Source organism: Choloepus didactylus, chromosome 9 (assembly GCF_015220235.1).
Source record: "Choloepus didactylus isolate mChoDid1 chromosome 9, mChoDid1.pri, whole genome shotgun sequence".
NCBI classification, from domain to species: domain Eukaryota; kingdom Metazoa; phylum Chordata; class Mammalia; order Pilosa; family Megalonychidae; genus Choloepus; species Choloepus didactylus.
In genome coordinates this window covers 79,010,539-79,032,681 of record NC_051315.1, presented here as the reverse complement: position 1 = coordinate 79,032,681, position 22,143 = coordinate 79,010,539, and the positions used below count along the sequence as shown (strand labels likewise).

The 22,143-nt window shown below is 33.1% G+C and overlaps 1 protein-coding gene across 5 annotated transcripts in view; it reads right to left on the bottom strand.

Annotated features, from left to right (window-relative positions):
• GULP1 (GULP PTB domain containing engulfment adaptor 1) overlaps positions 1-22,143 on the bottom strand; it is a 322,123-nt gene that overhangs the window by 33,719 nt on the left and 266,261 nt on the right. For all 5 annotated transcript variants that reach the window (XM_037849955.1, XM_037849952.1, XM_037849954.1 and 2 more), the window contains 3 exons: positions 16,991-17,062; positions 11,500-11,598; positions 8,157-8,294 (listed from right to left, as the gene is read on the bottom strand). In XM_037849955.1, coding sequence (XP_037705883.1) covers positions 8,157-8,294; positions 11,500-11,598; positions 16,991-17,062 — 309 coding nt within the window. The remainder of the gene's footprint in view (positions 1-8,156; positions 8,295-11,499; positions 11,599-16,990; positions 17,063-22,143) is intronic.

Genomic DNA, 22,143 nt, shown 5'->3' with positions numbered 1-22,143 from the left:
GTACTTGTGCGTTGAATGTTAACCCCCCAAATCTCTACACAGCTGAAAGCCCCACTATTAACATGAACTCTGGCAATATAGCATGATGGAGGGAACACTATGATGGGAATCTAGGATTTTGCTTATAGTCCTGGTTCTGTCACCACCTAGATTTGTGACTCTGAGAAAGTTACTAAAACTCTCTGGCCTAGGTTTTCTTAAAATAAGATGAAAGTGTTGGTCTAAATAGACCATTATTTATTTTCCAGGTTTTCTTTTTAAGTAAACTTGTATTTTGAGATAATTTTAGATCTACATGAAATTACAAATAATGCAGAGAGACTGCATGTACCATTTACCCAGTTTCCTTTAAAAATTACATATTGATAAACCATTGTACAAATCACAGCCAGGATATTGACATTTTTACATCAAGATACAGAAGAGTTCCATGCGACAAGTATTTCTCATATTGTTCTTTTATGGACACATTCACTTCCCTCCCATCTCACTCAATCCTCAACTCCCAAAAATCATTAACCTCTTCTCTATTTCTATAATCTTGCACTTAATGAATGTTATATAAATGAAATCAAACAATGTGTAGCCTTTTGGGATTAACTTTGTTCACCCTGAAATTCTCTGGAGAGTCATCCAGGGTGTTGCAAGTATCAAAAGTTCATACTTCTATATTGCTGAGTAGAATTCCATGGCATGGATGAGCCCCAAATTGTTCAACCTTTCATTCTTATAAGATACCTGGGTTGTTTCTAGATTTGGGATCTTATGATGAATATTCAAGTTTATGTTTGTGTTCATTTCTCTGGAATAAATGCCAAAGTATAGGTTGTATAGGTTTTAGGCTTAGTTTTTTTTTATGAAGCTGCCAAACTTTTCCTGAGTGGCTGTACCATTTTATAAGCCCATCAGCTATGAATGAGTGAACCAGATTCTCCTTATCTTCATTAACATTTGGTGTCACCACTACTATTTATTGTAACCATTCTGATAGTCTTACAGTGAGATTTCATTGTGATTTTAACTTTCATTTCCCTACTGGCTACTGAAGTTGAACATCTTTTCATGCACTTATTTGCAATCTGTATATCCTCGTCCGTGAAATGTTCCTTACATATTTTGCCCTTTATCGAATTTGGTTGTTTGATTTTTACTGTTGAGTTTTGAGGGTTTTTGTAGATGCTAAACCTTTGTTGGATGTATGATTTTCAAAGATTTTCTCCCAGTCTGTAGCTGCTCTTTTTATCATCTGAGCAAGGTCTTCCACAGAAAAAAAAAGTATTTTTGTTGAAGTCAAATTTTTCATTTCTCTGCATTTTATGGATCCTGATTTAGGAGTCAAGTTTTAAGAGCTTTGTGGCTAGATACTAGATACTTCTCTTTTTTCTAAATGTTTTATAGTTGTAAATTTTACGTTTAAGTTTGTGATATGTTTTGAATTAGTTTTTGTATAAGGTGTGAGTTTTAGGTCATAGTGCATTAGAGGTCTAATTGCACCAGTCCCATGTGTTGGAAAAGCTATCTTTTCTCCATTGAATAGCTTTTGCACTTTTATCAAAAATCTGTTGGACATAATTAGGTGGGTTGATTTCTGTATTCTCTTCAGTTTCATTGATTTATTTGTTTATACTCCCACTTAAACTACACAGTTTTAATTAATGTAAGTAATATAATAAGTAGGCTGATTTCTCCCACTTTATTGGATTGTTTCAAAATTGTTTCAGATATTCTATTTCCTTTGCCTTTCAATATAAATTTTAGAATAATCTTATCTATATCTACAAAAATTTTGCCATGATTTTGATAGGAATTATGTTAAACTTTTACCTCAAGTTGGGGAGAATTGACATTTTTACAATGTTGAGTCTTCCAATTCATGAACATGCTATATCTCTCCATTTATTTAGATCTTCTTTCATTTTTTCATCAGTGTTATGTAGTTTTCAATATGCAAGTCTTATATACATTTTACAACCTAGGGAAGATTGGCATCTAAGTATTTCTTATTTTGAGCAACTGTAAATTTGGTGGCCATATGTTTATTGCCAGTACACAGCAATACAACTGATTTGCTGACATTTATCTTGTATTCTACAAACTTGCTGAACTCATTTATTAGTTCCAGAAGTTTTCTGGTAGATTCTTTTAGATTTCTATATACATAATCATGTCATCTTCAAATAATGAAATTTTGATTTCTTCCTTTATAATCTATATGATACTTATTTATTTTTTGATCTTATTATAAAGGTTAGAACTTCCAGGTCTCTAGTTAATGAAGTGGTGAGAGTAGATATCATTGCCTTTTTCCAAATCTTAGGAGAAAAGCTTTCAATCTTTTATCATTAAGTACACATTATCTGTAAGGTTTTTGTAGATGCTCTTTATAAAGCTGAGGAAGTTTCCTTGCATTCCTGTTTCTCTGAGAGTTTTACCATCAATGGGTACTGAATTTTGCCAAATATTTTATGTTGACTGATATGACCATGTGATTTTTCTTCTTTAGCCTGTTGATTACACTGTCTGGTTTTTGAATGTTAATTACATTTGCATATCTAGAATAAACTCTACAGAGTCTTGTGTAATTATTTTTTATATTGCTAAACATATTTGCTAATATCGCATCAGGAATTTTGGCATCTGTATTCCTGAGGGTTATTGGTCTGTAGATTTCTTTTTCTACACTATCTTTATTTGGCTTTGGCATTAGAGAAATACGTACTTCATAAAATGAATTCAGTTTTCCCACCTCTTCTATTTTCTGGAAGAGGTTATGCAGAACTGCTGTTAATCCTTCTTTAAACATATTGTAGATTTATCCAGTAAAACCAAGTGGGCCTGAAGATTTACCTTTGGGGAGGTTTTAAATTATGAATTTGATTTCCATAATAGTTATAAGGCTATTCAAACTATTTATTTAACATTGGCTGATTTGAGGTAGTTATTGATTTTCAATGAATTGGTCCAATTCATCAAAGTTATCAAATTTATGTGTGTACTGTTGCTTATGGCATCTCTTTATTATCCTTTGATAACTGCAGAATCCACAATGATATATGATTCCCTCCTGATGCTGATAATGTGTGTCTGTTCTTTCTCAAAGTGAAATCAGCTCATTGTTTAATTTTTATGCTATTATTTTTCTGTTTTCAATTTCCTCAATTTCTATTCTTGTTTCTGTCTTATTTCCTCCATTCTGTTTTCTTTGGATTTATTTTGACATTTTGTCTTTCTAGGTATTTGAGGTAGAAGCTTAGATTACTGACTTAAGACTTTCCTCTTTTCAAATGTATGAATTACTTTAGCTGCATGACACAAATTTTAATTCAGTTTAATGCATTTTTTATTTCCTTTGAGACTTTCTCTTCGACCCATGTTGTTGAGCTTCCAAATATTTGGAGATTTTCCTATCATTCTTTTTGATTTTTAGGTTGATTTCATCATCATCAGAGAGCACACTCTGTAAGATCTCAATTCTTTTAAATGTTTTAGATATGTTTTATAGCCCAGGATATTGTTTATCTTGGTACATGTTCCCTGGACACTTGAAAAGAACAAGCACTCAGCTGTATTGTTGTACCTTCCTATAACCTCTGATTAGATCTAGGTAGTTGACAGTATTTTTGAGTTCTTTAGTATCCTTACTGTTTTTATGTTTAGCTGTTCTATCAATTATTGAGAAAGTGGTGTTGAAGTCTCCAAGTATAATTGTGTATTTGTCTATTTCTCCTTTCAGTTCTACCAGTTTATGCTTCACATATTTTGCAGTTCTGTTGTTTGACCACACACATTTAAGATTGCTAGGTATTCTTGGTGAGTTGACCCTTTATCATTATTTAATACTTCTCAATCTGTGATAATTTTCTTTGCTATGAGGTCTACTTATATGATATCAATATAGCCACTTAGGCTTTGCATTGATTAATGTGTGTATGATATATTTCCATCCTTTTATATTCAACCTGTCTATATCATGTATGTCATTTTATTTACAGTGAGTTACTTGTAGACAACATATACCCAAGTCATGTTTTTCAATACATTCAGCCAATCTCTGTTTTTTTTTAAAAATTGTTGTATTTAGACCATTTACATTTAATGTAATTATTGATATGTTAGGGCTTTAGTCTGACAATTTACATTTTCTTAATGTTATTTCCCTATATTCTTCATTTCTCTCTTTTTCTTTACTTTTATGTAGGTTATTTGAACATTTTAAATGATATTTTGATTTATCTATAATGCTTTTAAGTTTATCTTGTATAGCTTTTTTTAGTGGTTGTTCTCAGTTTCTCATTTTATTTACATAACTTACTGCAGTCTATTATTTATGTCATTTTTCCAGTTCAAATGAGGTGTAGAAATCTTTTCTTTCTGCTTCTTTACTTTTCCCTTTTTATAAGTACCTTAAATATTTCCCATACATAAAATTAATTCACATCAGAAAGTAATTTCTGCTTCTACCATCAAACATATGTTAGAAAACTAAAGGTGTATCCATATTTTTTTCATGTTTTGTTTTCTTCTTCATGTTCCAAGGTCCTTTTTTAATCATTTCCTTTTTGTTTAGAGAAGTTCTTTTAGCCATTCTTTTACTGTAGGTCTGTTGGTGACAAACAATCTCAGTTCTCTTTCATTGGAGATTTTTAAAATTTCTTTTTAATTCCTGAATTATATTTTTGCTGGATATAGGCTTCTCAGTTGACCATTGTTTTCATTTAGGACTTGAAATATTTATGCCACTTCCTCCTTGCTTTCATGAACTCTGATGAGAAATACAATGTCATTTGAATTGTCTTTTTTACTATAATTAACGTGTTGTTTACCTCTCATTGTTTTGAGATTTTTTTCTGTCTTTGGTTTCCAGAAGTTTGACTATGATGTGTGTTAGTGGGGATTTCTTTTGGTTTATTCTGTTTGGAGTTCACTTGCTTTCTGAGTCTATAGGTTTACTCCATTTGCCAAATTTGGGAAGTTTTCAACTTATTATTTCTTTGAGTCTTCTTTCTCTTGTCCTTCCAACACTCTGCTACATATGAATGCCAGATATTTTGTTACAGTCCCTCAGTTTGCTGAGTTTCTGTTTGTGTGTGTGTGTCCTATTTTGTCTCTATTGTATAGTTTAGGTATTTTCTGTTGCTCTATTTTCCAGATCACCATTTTTTTTCCTTTTACCCATCCAATATGCTGTAGGGTTCATATATTGAGGTTTTTATTTGGTTATTGTATTTTTTCAGTCCTAAAATTCTCATTTGTTTATTCTTTATATCTTCTATTTATTTGCTGTGATTTTCTATTTCTTTGCTAAGACTTTGTATTTTTTTGTTTCAAATATGTTTGAAACTGCTTATTGAATTATTTTTATGATGGCTGCTTAAAAATCTTTGCCAGATATTTCTAATATCTCTGCCATCTCAGTTTTGGAATCTATTGATTGTCTTTTTTTTTCATTTAGTTTGAGATCTTCCTGTTTATTGGAATGATGAGTGATTTCTCAGTTGACTCCTGGTCATTTTGGGTGTTATCAGACTCTGGAAATTACTTAAACTTTCTGTTTTAGGTGGCTTCCTTTGACATCACTCCAGTAGGGGGGAAGATAGGGTTTTGCCTCATTATCAACTGTTCAGAGTAGATGTCCAGCTTCCTTACTTGGTCTCCACTGACTCCAGAAGGGAGCCTCCTTATTACTGTTGGGCAGGGGTGGGAGTTCTGACTCCTCATAATATCCATTGTCACTACAGGGGTAGGGGGACTTGATAACACAACATGGTACTGCTAATAAAGTAGAGAATATCAGTCTTGTGGTATATTAGGATAGACTTTTATCTGTCTTTCAAGCAAGATCTCAACATTTGCAAAGAAAAATTGTTAAGATAAAATACAATGAATTGATAGGGTGAAGCCCCAATAAGAGCAGGACACCAGAGCAGGTCACAGTTATGGTTGCAATGCAGCATGATGGAAAGAATGTTATGATGGGAACCTAGGGTCCTGGATGGTAGTCTTGGTTCTGTCACTACACAGCTTTGTGAGTTTGAAACATTAATTAACCTCTCTGGCTTTCTTTTCTTAAAATAATAGGAAAGAATTGGGCAAATAGGCCATAATTTATTTTCCAATTTAAATAATCTATGGTTTACTATTTAAAATGAGAATCAGAGAGTTTGGCATATCAAACATTGTACATATATTTCAAATATATTATATAAATACATTCATTAAAATTACAGCTAATAAAACCTCATTAATGAATATGGTACAATGCAAATTTGAGAAAATATGTTCTCTTTGAGCTCATGAAGGTGATGCTAACTTTAGTTGAAAGAGATTTTTTGGACCCTTGCTTTACAATGCCAGATTTCCATCTATCTGCAGCAGAATCACTTGGTGAACTTGCTAAATGTAGATTTCCTGAGCTCCAGCCCCAATGAATAAGCAGTTTTTGAAGTTGGACCCTGAACCCTAGTTTAAATAGGTACCTCTTATGATTATTATGAATTAGTATGACTGTGAATCACTAGTGTAGGCTGCAAGGAATTATTTTCAATCTTCAGAAAAAAGAAAGATAACATGCCGTAGCCAGAGAGAATGATGGGTCAAACAAATTGAAATTCTGATAATTACAAATATTCTCATGAGGAAGAAATAGAGTCTATACTTTTAAAATTCAATATAATTACACAAGGGTTATGGCAAGCTTATATTTTAAAGGAACATTCAACACACCTGGATGGGGGTCAATAAAGAAAGATAAAATATGTGGCAAACATCTGTAAGAAGGATAAGGAGGCTAATATTTATAATCAGCTATGAACATTTCAAAGGACGCCAGTGAAGTCTATTTCTATGGAAAGGCAAGAAAGAAGAACAGAGTTTATTGCTTGATACAAGTGGTAAGAGGTGATTATATCTTACCCATAGATGATATTCAACAAATATCAACTTTAATCTTCTCCATCAAATAGGGAAAAACATCTTCAAATAATCATGGTTAGGAAACACTTGAAATATGTAATATAATGCATTCAATAAGGACAAATTTGAAAAACAACTTGAACTTCATGTAAAACATCATCTTGTGCACAAATTATTGTTTTTATATGGATAGGAAATTTTTTCTGATGAGATGTTTCATAATGTTCATTGAATGTTCTAAAGGTATTATCACCTCAGGTAGCTTAGCAACTAACAGATTAATTTGTCTCTTTATAGACCACTATAATTTAAAAGATATGGGTAATGTCTTGCTCAACTTCTTAAAGAAAAATTGAGAATCTATTGTCCACCTCATATATGAATTACATGGACAAATTAAAAAAAGGGTCTGTTCTCATGGAGCTCAGATAATGAAATCAGACAAATAAATGACATAATAGTGATAATAATATTAGTCTTCTGATATTTTTGACAGCAAGAAAAAAATGGCAAATAAATGAATTAAGTTCTATTTCTTGTCTAAGCCCATAAAGCTTAGTTTATGCTGATAATCAAGACACAGTGTTTTCCTAAAGATTCTAGATGATTAAAGAACTTTTGCAGGACTTCACTTAGGAATTTTCTAATTGGTTTGACTTGCTAAGAACATTAGATAATGTTCACACACACACACACACACACACACACACACACACACAGTGTGTATGCACACACACAATGCTATTACCTTTCAGTATATTAAGTTTTCTAGATAAAGAAAATCAAGAAATAAATTTTCAAATTATTGGAGATTTTTAAAGGAGTCTTTCAGTTTTACTTCCCAGAGTTTAGAATACTTATTTTCATCAAATTCATCATTTTCTGGTGGGAAGGGTGGCACAAACTTATGTTGACCATGGCTCTTTGCATTATGGGCATAATATTAAATCATATTTGATGTTAAATGTAGAAATATATTCAATGATTTTTAGAATAAATATATAACATAAGCACACATGACGTTCTAAGAAAAGATGTGCATGCAAGACTATGCCAATGAACATGAGAATTTAGTTAAAGATGAAATCTTCAGGCATATTCTCATGACAGGATGAATCTATTAGTGAAGCTAAGTATTTGCAGACTGTATTCATTTCTAAATACTTTTAGTAATGCCAGAAACAAGACAATTCCTGGCTTGTAAAACAGAAAAAAAAACACCCTAAAACATCTGGCATACTTACACACTTTTCACTGTCAAATACATAGCACAAATGTTTATTTGACTCAGAATCTTTGCATATGAAAGTGAATATCCTCTTGTCTGTTTTATCATCTGCACAAAATGATATTCTATGAAGCTGGCAATTGTGTTGGACTTCCTGTGAACACACATGGAAATAATCACAGTTAATGAGAATATTTTTATTTTCTGATATACCCAGCTTGTGATAATATATGACTACATCTCTAAAAACAGAATAATCATCTATCTAACTTTGCTTCTATAATTATGTACACCCCAAATCTAAACAAATAAGTAATGGAGATGGACCTTCCGATTAAGAATTAAACTGAGATGATACTTGCAACAGTACTTAGAAAGACACAAGCAAAATACAAGAGGATCATGGCCTTTCAGAGCTGCAAAGGATCTGAAGAGATCTTTACTCTAACTCCTGCAATTCTACATAAGAGGACATTGAAGCCCACAAAGATTAAGATACTTCCACAAGGTTACATAATTAGGAGAACTAGGGTTCAAAAACTCCTTTTAACCAGAACATTTTCCTTTTATCTCATTTCTACTAGCTAATATTAGGTTTAAACATTGCTTCACCTGCATACAATTTCACATAAAACCATGTTATCCTTAGTTTTCCTCTTAACTAGTATCTCCATGTCTTCCTATTGCTCATATATTTGTCTATCTGTGAAGGTCACCCTTGCAGTTTCTGTATTTTTCTTCACGGAGCATTGAATCAGGAAGATCTACCATCCAGATTCCAAAAAGCACTGAATCAAACCTGCTAGTCCATAGAAAGATAAATACTGCAACCCAGTATTTCTCCAGGGGAGAAAAAAGAAACATATTTTCCTCAATCATTTTCTAACTGGTTGATGCTAGGCTTTCAAAGAGCTTTTCACATAGCTCTCATTTGAGAAGATAATCTTATTTACAAGGAAGGCCCGATGAAATTATGCAGGAAATAAGAGATTTACATAAAAGAAAAAGTTCTTTGCATACCCATATACTCATCACCTAGACTCTAGGTAATGTTTGCCACATTTGTATTTGCATGACGCATCTCTCTTTCCCTTCATACACACAAAACACACACACACACACATGTGCATGATATTAGTGATAGTCATCTTGTGGTATTTTAAGACTTTATATTTTGTGCTCTTTAAGGACATGCCTTTATTAAGTTCTCAATTCTAAAGACTAAAGGAATTCCCTCTGTATATTGCATTTAATCATCTTTGTGTTTTCTAAATATTTAAACTTTGTATCAATTAATGAAAAACTTGAAACACTCAGAATTTTCAGTATTGTGAGAATAGCTAAATAGATTTTGGTATATAGAGTATGGTATATATATGAATTTGGTGAGATTTTTATAGCCTAGGAAACATGAAGGATAGACTCAAGCCAAAAGGGACAAGAACACATATACATGATACATAAATTTACATTATCAGCTTTACATATTTCAAGATAGGCTTTGACAAGACCCAAACATTCAGATGAAAATGAAATTAATGATTAATTTCACACACACAGACACACACACACAGACACACACACACACACACAAACAGTTACAGAATCTATAAGGTTGAGAAGAAAACTTTCAACACAAAGAAAACCTACAAATGACATGTTCTGGCTGGACATTTGGCACTGTATTTATTTATTCTTAAAAAGAAATGCATTTATTTTCTATTTGATTGCATATGGTAAGACTACTCCTTGATTGCTTCCTCAACTTACTGCCACTTTGTAACATATTGATTCAATAGCAGATTGTTCTTTTGTAATTAACCCTTGCTGGATGAATTCATTTCAGCCAAACAAGTGTTCTGAAGACGATGCTTCACTTTCAACTGCCTTGTTTCCAGCAGACTACATATAGTGTGTTATATGCTTGACTCTCCCTTCCACTATCCTTTCATTACTCCCTTTGTCTGTTTTCAGCCACCTCACCATTAGGTATTTTTGGATAGCCATAACCAAAGAAAAGTCTCCATTTGTTTTTTTGTTAAATAACATGGAGGGTGGATAATGGGAGGAAATTAGGCAGGATAGTTGTGAGAGGCCTTGAATTCATGACTTGGGAACTTTCAAGCAATGCCATTGCTCTTTAATTTGAAATTGAACAATATCTGTGGGTGCATCCATAGGAGAGCCTAGTTGTTCTCAAATTTGGAAAAAAAAGTGCAAAATTTCCACATTTAGAAATTCTAATTCTTAAGGCTAAGGTAGGGCCTACGATTTATATTTGCAAAAGTGCCTCAGGTAATATTAATAATGCCTCAGGTATCAGTACTACTATTATTATTATTGTTCTATGCACTACAATTTGGAAATTAGGGCTATTGAATAAGGTCCCAAGAACGTGTACTCCATCAGAACCCCTCAACTGTTAATGTGCTTATGAATCACAGGGATTCTTCTTAACTTGCAGGTTCACACTCAGTAAGACTGAAAAGGGCATGACTAGTCTACATGTCTAACAAGCGCCCACGCGGTGCCGAGGCTGCTGTTCCACAGACCACACTGTGTACAGTCAGTGACAGGAGTTGGTGTTCACGTAGAAGAAGGTATTAGCAGTGCATTGCATTAGTGCAAAGTTGCAGACCTGTGAAAAACACTTCCATCATCTGTTGCTTTGGGTTTTCAAATTGCATTATTTAGTCAGTATTCACGTTACAGTGTTAGAGGAAAGTAGAGATGATATGTATTCATAACATAGCTAGAGTTGAATGTGAAACAATTTTTTCAAACTGACTGTCATGGTTTTACTAAAGCACATAATTACTAAAGCATAATTCTGAGGCAATGTGAATAAAGTAGATATTAATGAATTTGAATCCAGAATAGGAGATATTTTAAAACATTTTTCTTGTATTTGCAGAGGACAAAGGCTCTTAAATACAAGAAACTTCAGTTTATATTGATTACATTTAGAGAAAGTAAGAGCCAGTCCAGGACATTTTCATAAACAACATGAAGCTTTTATCTTTCAGGCTCAGTGAACTATTCTGTATGCAGCTGCTTCACAGAAAATGAAGAAAAATCCCCAAATACAAGTCTAAACACTGTTGAATACACTTAATAAAACTCTTATGCCCCAAACATAGGCTGATCAACAGAGTGTACAGAAAGCAATCCCAAAAGTTGGCCCCCATCCCTGAAAGATTATTGAGTTTTAAATTTCCATTAATTAATAACTAAGCCGTTACAGTTGGAAACAAATTTGAAATCTTCATTAAATAGAAATATATTTGCAATTAACTAAAATTTAGATTCCTTCTGACATTCAAAAATAAGCTCAATTCAGGGATTTGAAACTGCCTTACCTTTGTTTTGGGTTCTAGAATTTTTACTCCATAAATTGATATTTGCAACTCAACTTTAGGAATTTTCTGGCCTTCAGATTTCTTGATATGTCTTGCAAACTAAAAGTGGAAAATTTTTCATAAAATTTTAATTATGTTTCTATGGAGGATTAACACAAACAAATAAACATCTGGGGTTTATATTCTTTTGACTTTCACTATATATGTCATTGCCCATTATGAAGTATTTTATAAACATTACCATAGCCTTATAAATATTTCAAATTCATAGTAATCTACAAAAATAATTTAGCATGATTTTCAATAAGTTTTTAAAAACATGATATTTTAAGTTCACTTCTTTCATGGTTATACATATATACACACACACACACCAAACAGCAGAGAAAACTGAAAACCCTCTGTTGGGAGATAAAAAGAAGTCAATTTATTTTTCTGTGAGTCTTTTGTTTTTAATCTTTTTTTGAGAATTTGCAGTTCACCAGCTGTTGGATATGCCATCTCAGTCATTTGCAGATATTTACCTAGTCTGGTTCACTCCACTACCAACCAAGTCAGTGAATGGAAAGAGACAGATTGAGATATTCAAATTGAAGCAAAGGCTCAGGTATAGTTCTCAGATGTAGAACTAGACTCAGTCTAGAATTGTAACTATAGCAACTATCTTAAAAACACAAACAGTTTTCAATGCTTTTGTAGTACTTTTTGTACTTTCTCATTGAGTTAGTAAGTACATATAAATTCTTATGTTCTGTTATAAAATGAAAAAAAAAATTCATTCACTATATAGATGCGGTCTCTTTCTCTCTTCCAGTGTTGCCAGATTGTGCAAAAAACAAACAAAAAAAGGGAGTCCAATAATATTTCAATATTCAACAATGAATAGTTTTAAATAAGTCTTTTATTTGGAATGGATATATGTGCATGTACACACAGATACAAACACATACACATATAGACACACACACATACACATATAGCATATGTATGTTATTTAGTATAAGTATGACCATGCAACATAGGGGTTTACTTACATTAAAAAATATATTTATTGTTCATCTGAAATTCAAAGTTTACTGGGTGTCTTGATTTTATCAGGTTACTGTAGTCTCTCCCCACTTTCCTCCTCTCCTCTGTATCCCCACATTTCTTTTTAAGAAATGGAAAGAAATCTATTGAAAAATCTGGGGTCTCTCACTCCTCTTCCAAGGCTTCAAAATATTATTTCTAGTATAGCATATTTTCAGCATATGGCTCATCCTAACCACTGAAAATAGATTACATGTAGGGCAGGGTGTGGTTTTAACCTTCTTTTGTGTGTCATTTATTGCACTGTACATTTCACATTAATTCAGGGCAGATGTGAATACGCATAAGTGGAGTGGAGAGTGGTTAAAAGCCTTTTTCTGTTCCCACGGTTTTGCACTGCTGTGGAGGGTAATATAATTAATGCATATATGAATGCCTTGAAGCATCTGCTTGATATCCCAGGGGGTACCATTTGTTTTATTCCATTTTGGGTGGTATAATTTTTCAGCTTGCTGTCTTCCCTGTTCTATGAATGTAGGCAGTTTTTTTTTTTTTTTTTTTTTAAATAATATCCAGCACTTACATACTGCACATGAATTCACCTAACTTGTGCCAGAAAATTTTCTTTTCTGTCTTTAAGAAGCTTGTTTTGCTTCACTGAAGAACTTTAAAAATTATCCCAGCTCTCTCCCCCACAAAATGTGGGTTACTGTTTCTTTCCCTTCATGATTTCTTGCCCGAATTGACATAATTAAAACAATTTGGGGTTTTCACATAAGAAGGCTTACACAATAAATCAGCTGCTCTCCATCTACATGGTTTGAGCAAACCAATTTCCATTGTTGGCTGCAGATGCATTATAAGTTTGTGTCCTACATGCTGTGCTGCTGTTTCCAGAAACAATGAGCAGTGGCTTCCTCCACATCTGGACACAACCATGCCTGTGACCTCTGACAAGAATTGTGGGACCTTTCCGTTTTTTCCAAAAAGTCTACTACAAAACAACTGCTAATACAAAACTTATCTGCTGAGTTATTTCTTTACTGCCAGGGAAGACAAGGGAGGGAAGTAAGGAAGGAAGGAAGGAAGAAAGGGAGGGAGGTAGGGAGGGAGGGAAAAAGGAAGAAAGGAAGAAAAGAGGGAGGGAGGGGCCAGGGTGGAGAGTGGGAAGGGGGGAGGGACTGGGGGGAGAGAGGGAGGAGCCAGGAGGGTAGGAGGAATGGCTGAGGTAGAAAGAGAAAAGAAAGAGAGGGAGTAAAAGAGGAGAGAATAGGGAAAAAAAAAGCCATAAAATATCTGATCTAGGGTTTCTGCAACCTTTCTCTCCTTCATATCAAGATGAAGGAATTGTGCCCAAAGAAATCTCAGAGATCATCTAATCCCATTTCAAAGAAGAGAAAACTAAGTGACTGGGAAGGTAATCATTTACTTTGGCCATAAAATGAGTCTGTACCAGTTAAATCTAGAACCTAGTTTTGCAGATACCATCTTTTCCATTGCCAGCACATTTTCTGCATTTACAAAATAAAATACCTAGTTCTATTTTCACATACATCAAGTTTCATACTGGTCATTGGCTTTGATATTTCCACATATGTTGCAAAATTCTTATGACTATGGTTATATTCATTTTATCTATATTTTAAAGAGTTTAATATTCTTTTTCCTTTCTTTCTAAAGTTTTCTAAAACTTAAGCTTACTGTAGTGTATAGTTTGCATGCTCCCTATAAGTTTAAGTCCCTTTCCCTACTTACTTGTAAGACCTCTTAATTATTTTCCAAAATACTTCTAATTAACATTTTTTAAATGCTGTTCATTCTTTCCTACACTGCATTCTTTTCTCTGCCTATTTTCTACTTGTATGTTGTTAATACTTGAAGTGACTTTTTGATAAATTTTTCAATTTGTGCTTCAGTAGATTCATTTGGACATCTACAGAGTGATCTATCATTAAGATTTGACTCTAATAAGCCATTAAAAATATTCAAAGGAAGCAAAACATAAGGATTCTGCAGGTTTCTGGATATATTAAACAAGCAAGCAACTAAACAAATAAACAAGCAAACAAAAAACAAGTCTTTATCACACTGGATGCTGGGGAAGGATAAAGTATTATTTGAAATATGTAAAATGCTTAGTTAAAAACATGTCACTGGTAAGTAGAACTGCTAAATAAATAAATAAATAAATAAATAAAGAGACAATTGAGTTTCAATGTCATCTTTTCATGATTTCTACCCATTTCTCAAGGACCTTCTATTTTTAAAGAAATCTAATTATACTTCCAATGGAATGCCTACTATTAGGCAGGAGAGTTAATTTATTACTTTGGGCCAATTACTCTCAGATTATTTTAGAAAGAGAATTAATTAAACTACTGTTCCTTTTTGTGGTACTTTATATTTAATTTTTATTATTCAATTACTTTATATGTAATTGAAAGTATTCCTGATAATTGTATGTGTAAATAAGCTACTATGAATATAATTGCATTGAGCTTTAAACACTTTATTAACTAAATGACTAGTTATGAAGAAAAAAACAGAGAAAATGAGTTCAAATGGACAAAGTGCTGGGATGAGAATTAACAGGACTGGGCAGTAATTCCCAAGGCAACATTTTCATGAAATAACCTCATCTCATTTACTTTAGCTCCACTGGAGTGAATGTTCCCTTTTCTAAAATGTGGCCTATGAATCTTTCTCCCTGTTTAACTACCAGGGAAATTGAGGAGTTTTAAAACTGTATGCCAATACTTGTCTACATGTAAACACCAAAGGGGGGAAAGTTTATTAACTATTTCAAGCTCCACTAACATTTTTACTAGTTGTAGTAATAAAAATAAACAAACCACCATTAAAAATGAAATTGATTATATTAGCAGTGCTATTAAATACATAAAAGCTTAAAGGGTTTTAAAAGTACTACATTTTGGAAAAAATTTTTTTTTCTTAAATCTTGGACTAAAATATGATCATGAAGTAGAAAAATGTGCTTGTTTTGACAAACGAAGAATCTGAAAGTAAAAACTTCAATACTTAGGTTTTAAAATTTTCTTGAAAGCTACTCAGTCATCATTAAACATAGAAGCATGAAAAAATGCATTGCTGCCACTCCTTACTTTTTAAAATAGCCTTGTTTTATTCTTCATTTTTTAACTCTTGAGAGAGAAACCAATACATTGATATTGCAAACTTCTGAAAAAGGAGTGAATAAGAATGAACTGCTTCCTTTTGCGGCAAATCAAATCAAACACTGAATAGCAGTCAGCATATATGTGTTTAGAAAAAAAATGAGCAGGAAATTAAAATGGGGGATGTGTATACATGGTAGAGTTAACCAAGCAAATTTTATTCTTTTAGTAGAGCACTGGTGCCACCTTCTGGACATTTTTTCATGACACCAGGATTAAAGAGGAGTGAGAGCCCACACTTTAAAAAATAAATGTAAATACACTTGGTATGCTTTGAGTTGAGTACTGACACAAGGAAACAAATAAACAACAAAAAAGATAACAAAAATACAGAGAATGTATCATTTTTGCATTTCCATTAGTTTGTGAACCATTATTCTGTGGTATACTTTCCTGATGTACAAAATGTTCACCATCAGCAGAAAGATGGTATGGTAAACACACATTTATACTGAAAGAAATTTGAAAGACTAAAGCTAGTATCAACTGAGGATTCATCTTGAAACCACACTACATAATTTTTATTTTATTGTTAATCATATTCTTTACTTAAAGGGTACATTTCCAATAAATTATATATGGAATCCTACACACAAAAAAGGTATATAAAACTGGACATTGTTTAGAAAGCACCTGATTTAAAATATTTGTTCACATTTCATCTTGTCTTTACGTAAATAAATCCTTTTCTTTGGGGATTTTGGTTGACAGAATAAAGAACTTCTAAGGTATAAAGAAATACTAAGCATAAAACACTGGTGTGACATTCTGATTTTAGTGAAGTTAGACTCATTTCTAGGGTTTGCAACATTTTGAAAAACGTTTAAATACAATTCTATTCTAAGTGTTATTCATAAATTGTGAGGCTATTGGGTATTGAATTTCAACTAGAGGATATTCTGATTATTAGAGATAATTGTTAGGCCATTTCCAGTTTTTAAGTGAGGGCATGAGTCCACACTGTGCAAGCAAAGTAAAGGCAAACAACTGACTGTCACCATTATAAAATATTGGCATTGAAATGTTTTGTTGAGAATAAGAAATTACACCTATGAAAACTATAAATAGTATGCTATATGCAGAAACATAATTGTGTACATATTTATATTAACGACTTTTCCTGAATTAGTTATATTTGTTCAAAAGCCCATTTTTAACAGGGTGATTTTATACCTGTCACAAAACTATTCATGCCTTGAATTTCCATCAATTGGCTGTCACCTTAAGACAGGATCAATACACTAAACATTTGGAGTGTTTTTCCTTACCTTCAGTTTTCTTACAGCATCTCTCACGACTTCTGTTCCTTTGGGCTGCTCCACTTCTGTACTACCAAGAAACTGAAAATGGTCATTTGTGAGACACAAGGCTTTACTGCATTATATATCAAGTCATTTTGAACTATAACATATGCATAATAGAATGATTTGATAGTAATGCAAACCCAAATAGTAATTAAATGGAAAAATCATTAACATATTATTTTGTATCGTATGAAAATAACAGTATATTGCTAGGTCAGATACATTCCTATTATTTAAAAATTTAAAAGACACACATACACTTTACTAAATATTTTCCTTATAGATTATTACAGGAAAGAAAACTAAAGTTATTGTATGGAAAACAAAGTTTTCTCAAAAGTTAATCCCAAAAGTTGAAGTTTAGTAAACATATTATTAATAAAAATTTATCTGTAAATTCAAAGAATATAAATGATTCTTATTTATTACTACATTTAAGCTGCAATAATATATTTTATTAAAATTTGAAAATGGTTTAATACAGGTTATTATTTCAAATCAACATTTTCCATTATTTCTTCAATTATGACATCAATAGCATGAAGAATTTTAAAAGACAAACCTATTTTTTAATACCCAATACACATCATCCTCAAAAGTATAGGTAAACTAGTTTTTTTTTAAAAATCTATGGAATATAGTTTTACTAAGCTTAAAAATATATCTGAAAGGTAGTCAATGAGGGCTTTTAGTTAAAACCTGACCTATTAAAAATATTTCATAATATTAATTATCATGCTTTAATAAAATCTCTACCATGGGGAGAGTTAATACCCCCTAAACGGAAGTCTAATATCGGTAATTGTTAAAGACCAATTAGAATTAAAATATGAATATTTTAATTGTGCAAAATATTTCTATGTAAATGGGAAATAATCATTAAATTCATGATGTGTATATAATTTCCAAGACTCATATGTGTGTGTATGTATATGTGTGTGTATGTATATGTATGTGTGTATATACATATGTATGTATATATGAGGAGTAATGAATTCATGATTCTCTTCTGTGCAGCAATATAATTGCATATACATAAATGTACACATATAGGCATGTGTATATATACATATAGTTCATATCAATGATTAAGTATAATCTTCATGCATTAATTCACAAAACGGGAGGGAACAAAAAGGCAAGGTTAAGGTACCCTTTTAAATCATATTTTATTCCTCTATTTGTTCTTGTAAGAAAAAAGCAATGACTAAAGAAATGAGAGTTACATTTCTCAAAATGGGCTCTCTGATCTATTTGTATGAGCAAGGTTAAAAACATAAAAATGCAGCTTCTTGGTTTAAATAAATTATAATCTTTATGGATAGGGCCATGGAATTATACTTATAAAAGTATGTGCACCAAAGTCTAAAGAACAGAATTAGAGATTAGCCATAGGACATGAGGCTCATGAAAGGCAGATATAAAATGTGATTTGAAAATCCAGGAGACAGCCGCTGATACCCTTCCTGGTGAGCTCATGAAGAAGAAAAAGTAATGCTCAGAAGAATAAGGCAAAGAGAAATTTCACTTCCAAGATTATATAAGATAAAACAATTCCTTTTTCTCATACGCTGAAACTACACTAAATAACTGTTAAAGGGAGACTAGCTATCACTGTGACCTCAAGTTTTGGTTGGCCAGGCCTATGAAAACAACCAAAGTAAATGGAGAGCTTCTCAGCTTAAAAGGAATTGAAAACCTTTACCATGATGTGGGAGACAGCCAAATTTACTCCTGACACCAATGAACCTGTAACATTTCTTCTATTGTAGATCAATGGCTTTCAATCTTTGCTGCATAATAGACTCACATGGGGAGTTTTAAACTTATCCAGTGCCTACGAATCTGATGTAATCGGTCTGGAGAGCCAGGGCCTCTGTATATTTTAAAGGTCCTCGGGTGATTTTAATGTGTCACCAGATTTGAAAAGTGCTATTTTAGATAATCCAGAAAGGACTCAGGGTTCAAGTAAGAGGAGGGTAGTTAACTCATCAGGAGCTATTTAACTCTGAGTAAATCCATGGGGTAAACCCCTGTTCTCAACTTCTCTGAATTAATCATATCACTGAAAGATTCATAGTTAGTGGGTGCTCTAGTATTAACAGGAACAAGCATGCAAAGTGATTATGCTTTGCATTAAGTTATTAAATAATATACTGTGCTTGCTAATGGAAAAATTTTTGGAAGAATATTCATATTTTGGCAGAAATGTTATGAGTCATAAGTAGCAGCATATGCAAATAGGCCCATATGAGAAAGTTATGAAAGAAATGTATTCTAAATAAATCAATGTATTCTAAATAAATCAATCTTTAGCAGTGCTCCAGAAGCCTTTTAATATGTTTCTTTCATTCACACCAGCTTTAATTAAACCATGTCAGGTATGAAACACAGGGAGAATGATGGTGGAAATTAAACTACAAAAACACCTTACTTAATATGGAGCTCCTCACTTAACCCAACTTCATCTTATGGAATGTTAGATGACCTATATGGGAATAATTTTAAAATTGAAAAAGAGTTTATTCCTCATAATATTTCATGTAATTTTAAATTATAAAAGTCATCACAATAGTTAGCTCCAATTAAATGATTCATATTTATATGTATTTCACATGTCTATATAAATATGAAACTTAAATATGATGCAGCATGCTGGAATGAGCTCTAGGCTTATAATATGATGATGTTAGAAAAGTTATTTAATCTCTGCCTTATTTGACTCTGAAAAATAGGGGTACTGATACTGTTCTCTCCTTATAAAATTGTTTCAAAGATCAATTGTCATGAGAGATGGAAAAACCACAAAGTGTTTTATAATTATGAGCGATTGCCATTCCTTTACTGAATGACTGGGGAAGTCACTAGAGTTTAGCAGGTAATCGGATCACCTCACCAAGACTGAGAGCTAGAAATGCCTGGGAGGTTTTTGCATCCTCACACATCACCATGTTCCTTAGTCAATGACTGAGATGGTGCAGAAGTACAGAAGCCCAGCTTTGCTGGAGGGGGTGTAAGCACCACGGTGTAATTTCATCATGCAGAGCTTCCCTAGGGACCAGGCTGAGGGTGAGGCTTCACCTGATACTGCACACTTCCTTGACTTTTTTTCCTCTTGTCTTTCCTGCTTTTCCCATTCTCTTACTGGTTTCTCCTGGGAGCACTTCCTTAATAAATCACTAGTTCCTAAAGCTTTGCCTTAGGGTCTGATTCTGGGAGAACCTGACCTAAGACACTGCTTAAATGCTTAGATGTGTGCAATGTAATATACAGAGCCACAAATAATTGAAATACTCTGTCAGAAGTGCTATAAAAGGCTCGCACAAAGTCTGTGGATGAGTGGCGATGCTTGGTTTTCATCTTTTTCTACTCTGCCTGGCGCATGGCAGTGGAAGAAAACTTTGAACTGAATCATGCCATGGCTAGGGGGTTGCTCTGCCAATTTCCATAAGGAGAGCTGCTACCTGGCTGAAGAGACTAGGCCAGGGGAGCTCTGGACTGCAAAATGTGAGGCATGGCCGAATGCCAAATGAGGCACCTTACTGAGACAAAGAAACTGGGCAAAAGTCCACGTGAGGAACTGAAAGTCCACTCACTCCTTTCCCAACCTGGCTCCTGGAGATACTGGGTGCTAGTCTTATAAGCCTCCAGGTAGGAGGATTCTTCCCTTGGGAAACTGGCCCAAAGAAAAACAGACAACTTATGGTGACATTGGGGGTCTTCACAACCAAAAACATGGTCACTTGATCAATCACCGATTGATAATCCTTAATCCACGTACATGGAACTGCCAGTCAGCTTCCAAGTACCTCATTCTTAAATATGTGCACATAATTGAGGAAAATCTCTAACACGTAAAACTGAGAACAAGACAAAGGAACAGGAGGGAACAATGGACTGGAAAGAAATTGACAAGGCAAGGAGAAACAGATGGCTAAAAACCACCACCAAAAACAACAACAACAAAAAACAATAAAAAAAAGGATGCTAAAAAATCAACATTCAGATAAGAAAAAAGAGCTCATGGAAATTAAAAATATGGCAGGAAGAAATTTAAAGGTGACAAGAATAATAGAAGATAAAGTGGAAGAAATTCTTTCATTAGAAAGTAACTATTGGATGCTCCTTTGAAATTTGTTCTATAGCTACTTGTTAAATTGTAATTTGAAAGTTATTATCTTTTTATATAAATGTTGTATTTCACAATAAAGAAACAACTGAAACTAAGGTACTGTAACACATAAAATTTTTGGAAATTTCCTATATAACTACTTGTTAAGTCATACTTTAAGAGATATTACCTTTTTGCATATATATTTCACAACAGGATAATAACTGAAACTGTGGAACTGTAACCCATAGCATTCTTTGAAATTCACTCTCTAACTACTTGTTAAATTGCATTTGGAAAGTTATCACTTTTATGTATATATGTTATATTCTACAAAAAAAAATATGATTTAAAAATGCAAAAAAAAATAACTATTAGATGCATACTTACTATTTGTCTAGTACTGTTTTTTGAGTTAGGGATAAAGCAGAGAACACAAGATACCAAATTCCCTACCCCTATAGAACTTAAACATTCATGAAGGGAGCAAAATAATAAACAATATAAATAATAAACTACATCATATTTTAGAGTTGTGAATGCTCTGGAGAGAAATAAAGCAGGGATGAATGAGCAGAAGTACAGATTATGTGAGCTGGTTGTGTTTCCATGTGTTTGTGTGTCTGTGTGTACCACTTAAAATAGGATGGTCAGAGGAGACCTCACTGATAAGGTTAAATGTAAAGTAAGAAGGGAATGATCCGAGGCAGGGCAAGATGGCGGATTGGTGAGCTGTATGTTTTGGTTACTCCTCCAGGGAAGTAGGTAGAAAGCCAGGAACTGCGTGGACTGGACACCACAGAGCAATTTGACTTTGGGCATACTTCATACAACACTCATGAACACGTCGAACTGCTGAGATCAGCGAAATCTGTAAGTTTTTGTGGCCAGGGGACCCACGCCCCTCCCTGCCAGCCTCAGTCCCGTGGGAGGAGGGGCTGTCAGTGCTGGGAAGGAGAAGGGAGAACTGCAGTGGCAGCTCTTATCAGAAACTCATTCTACTGAT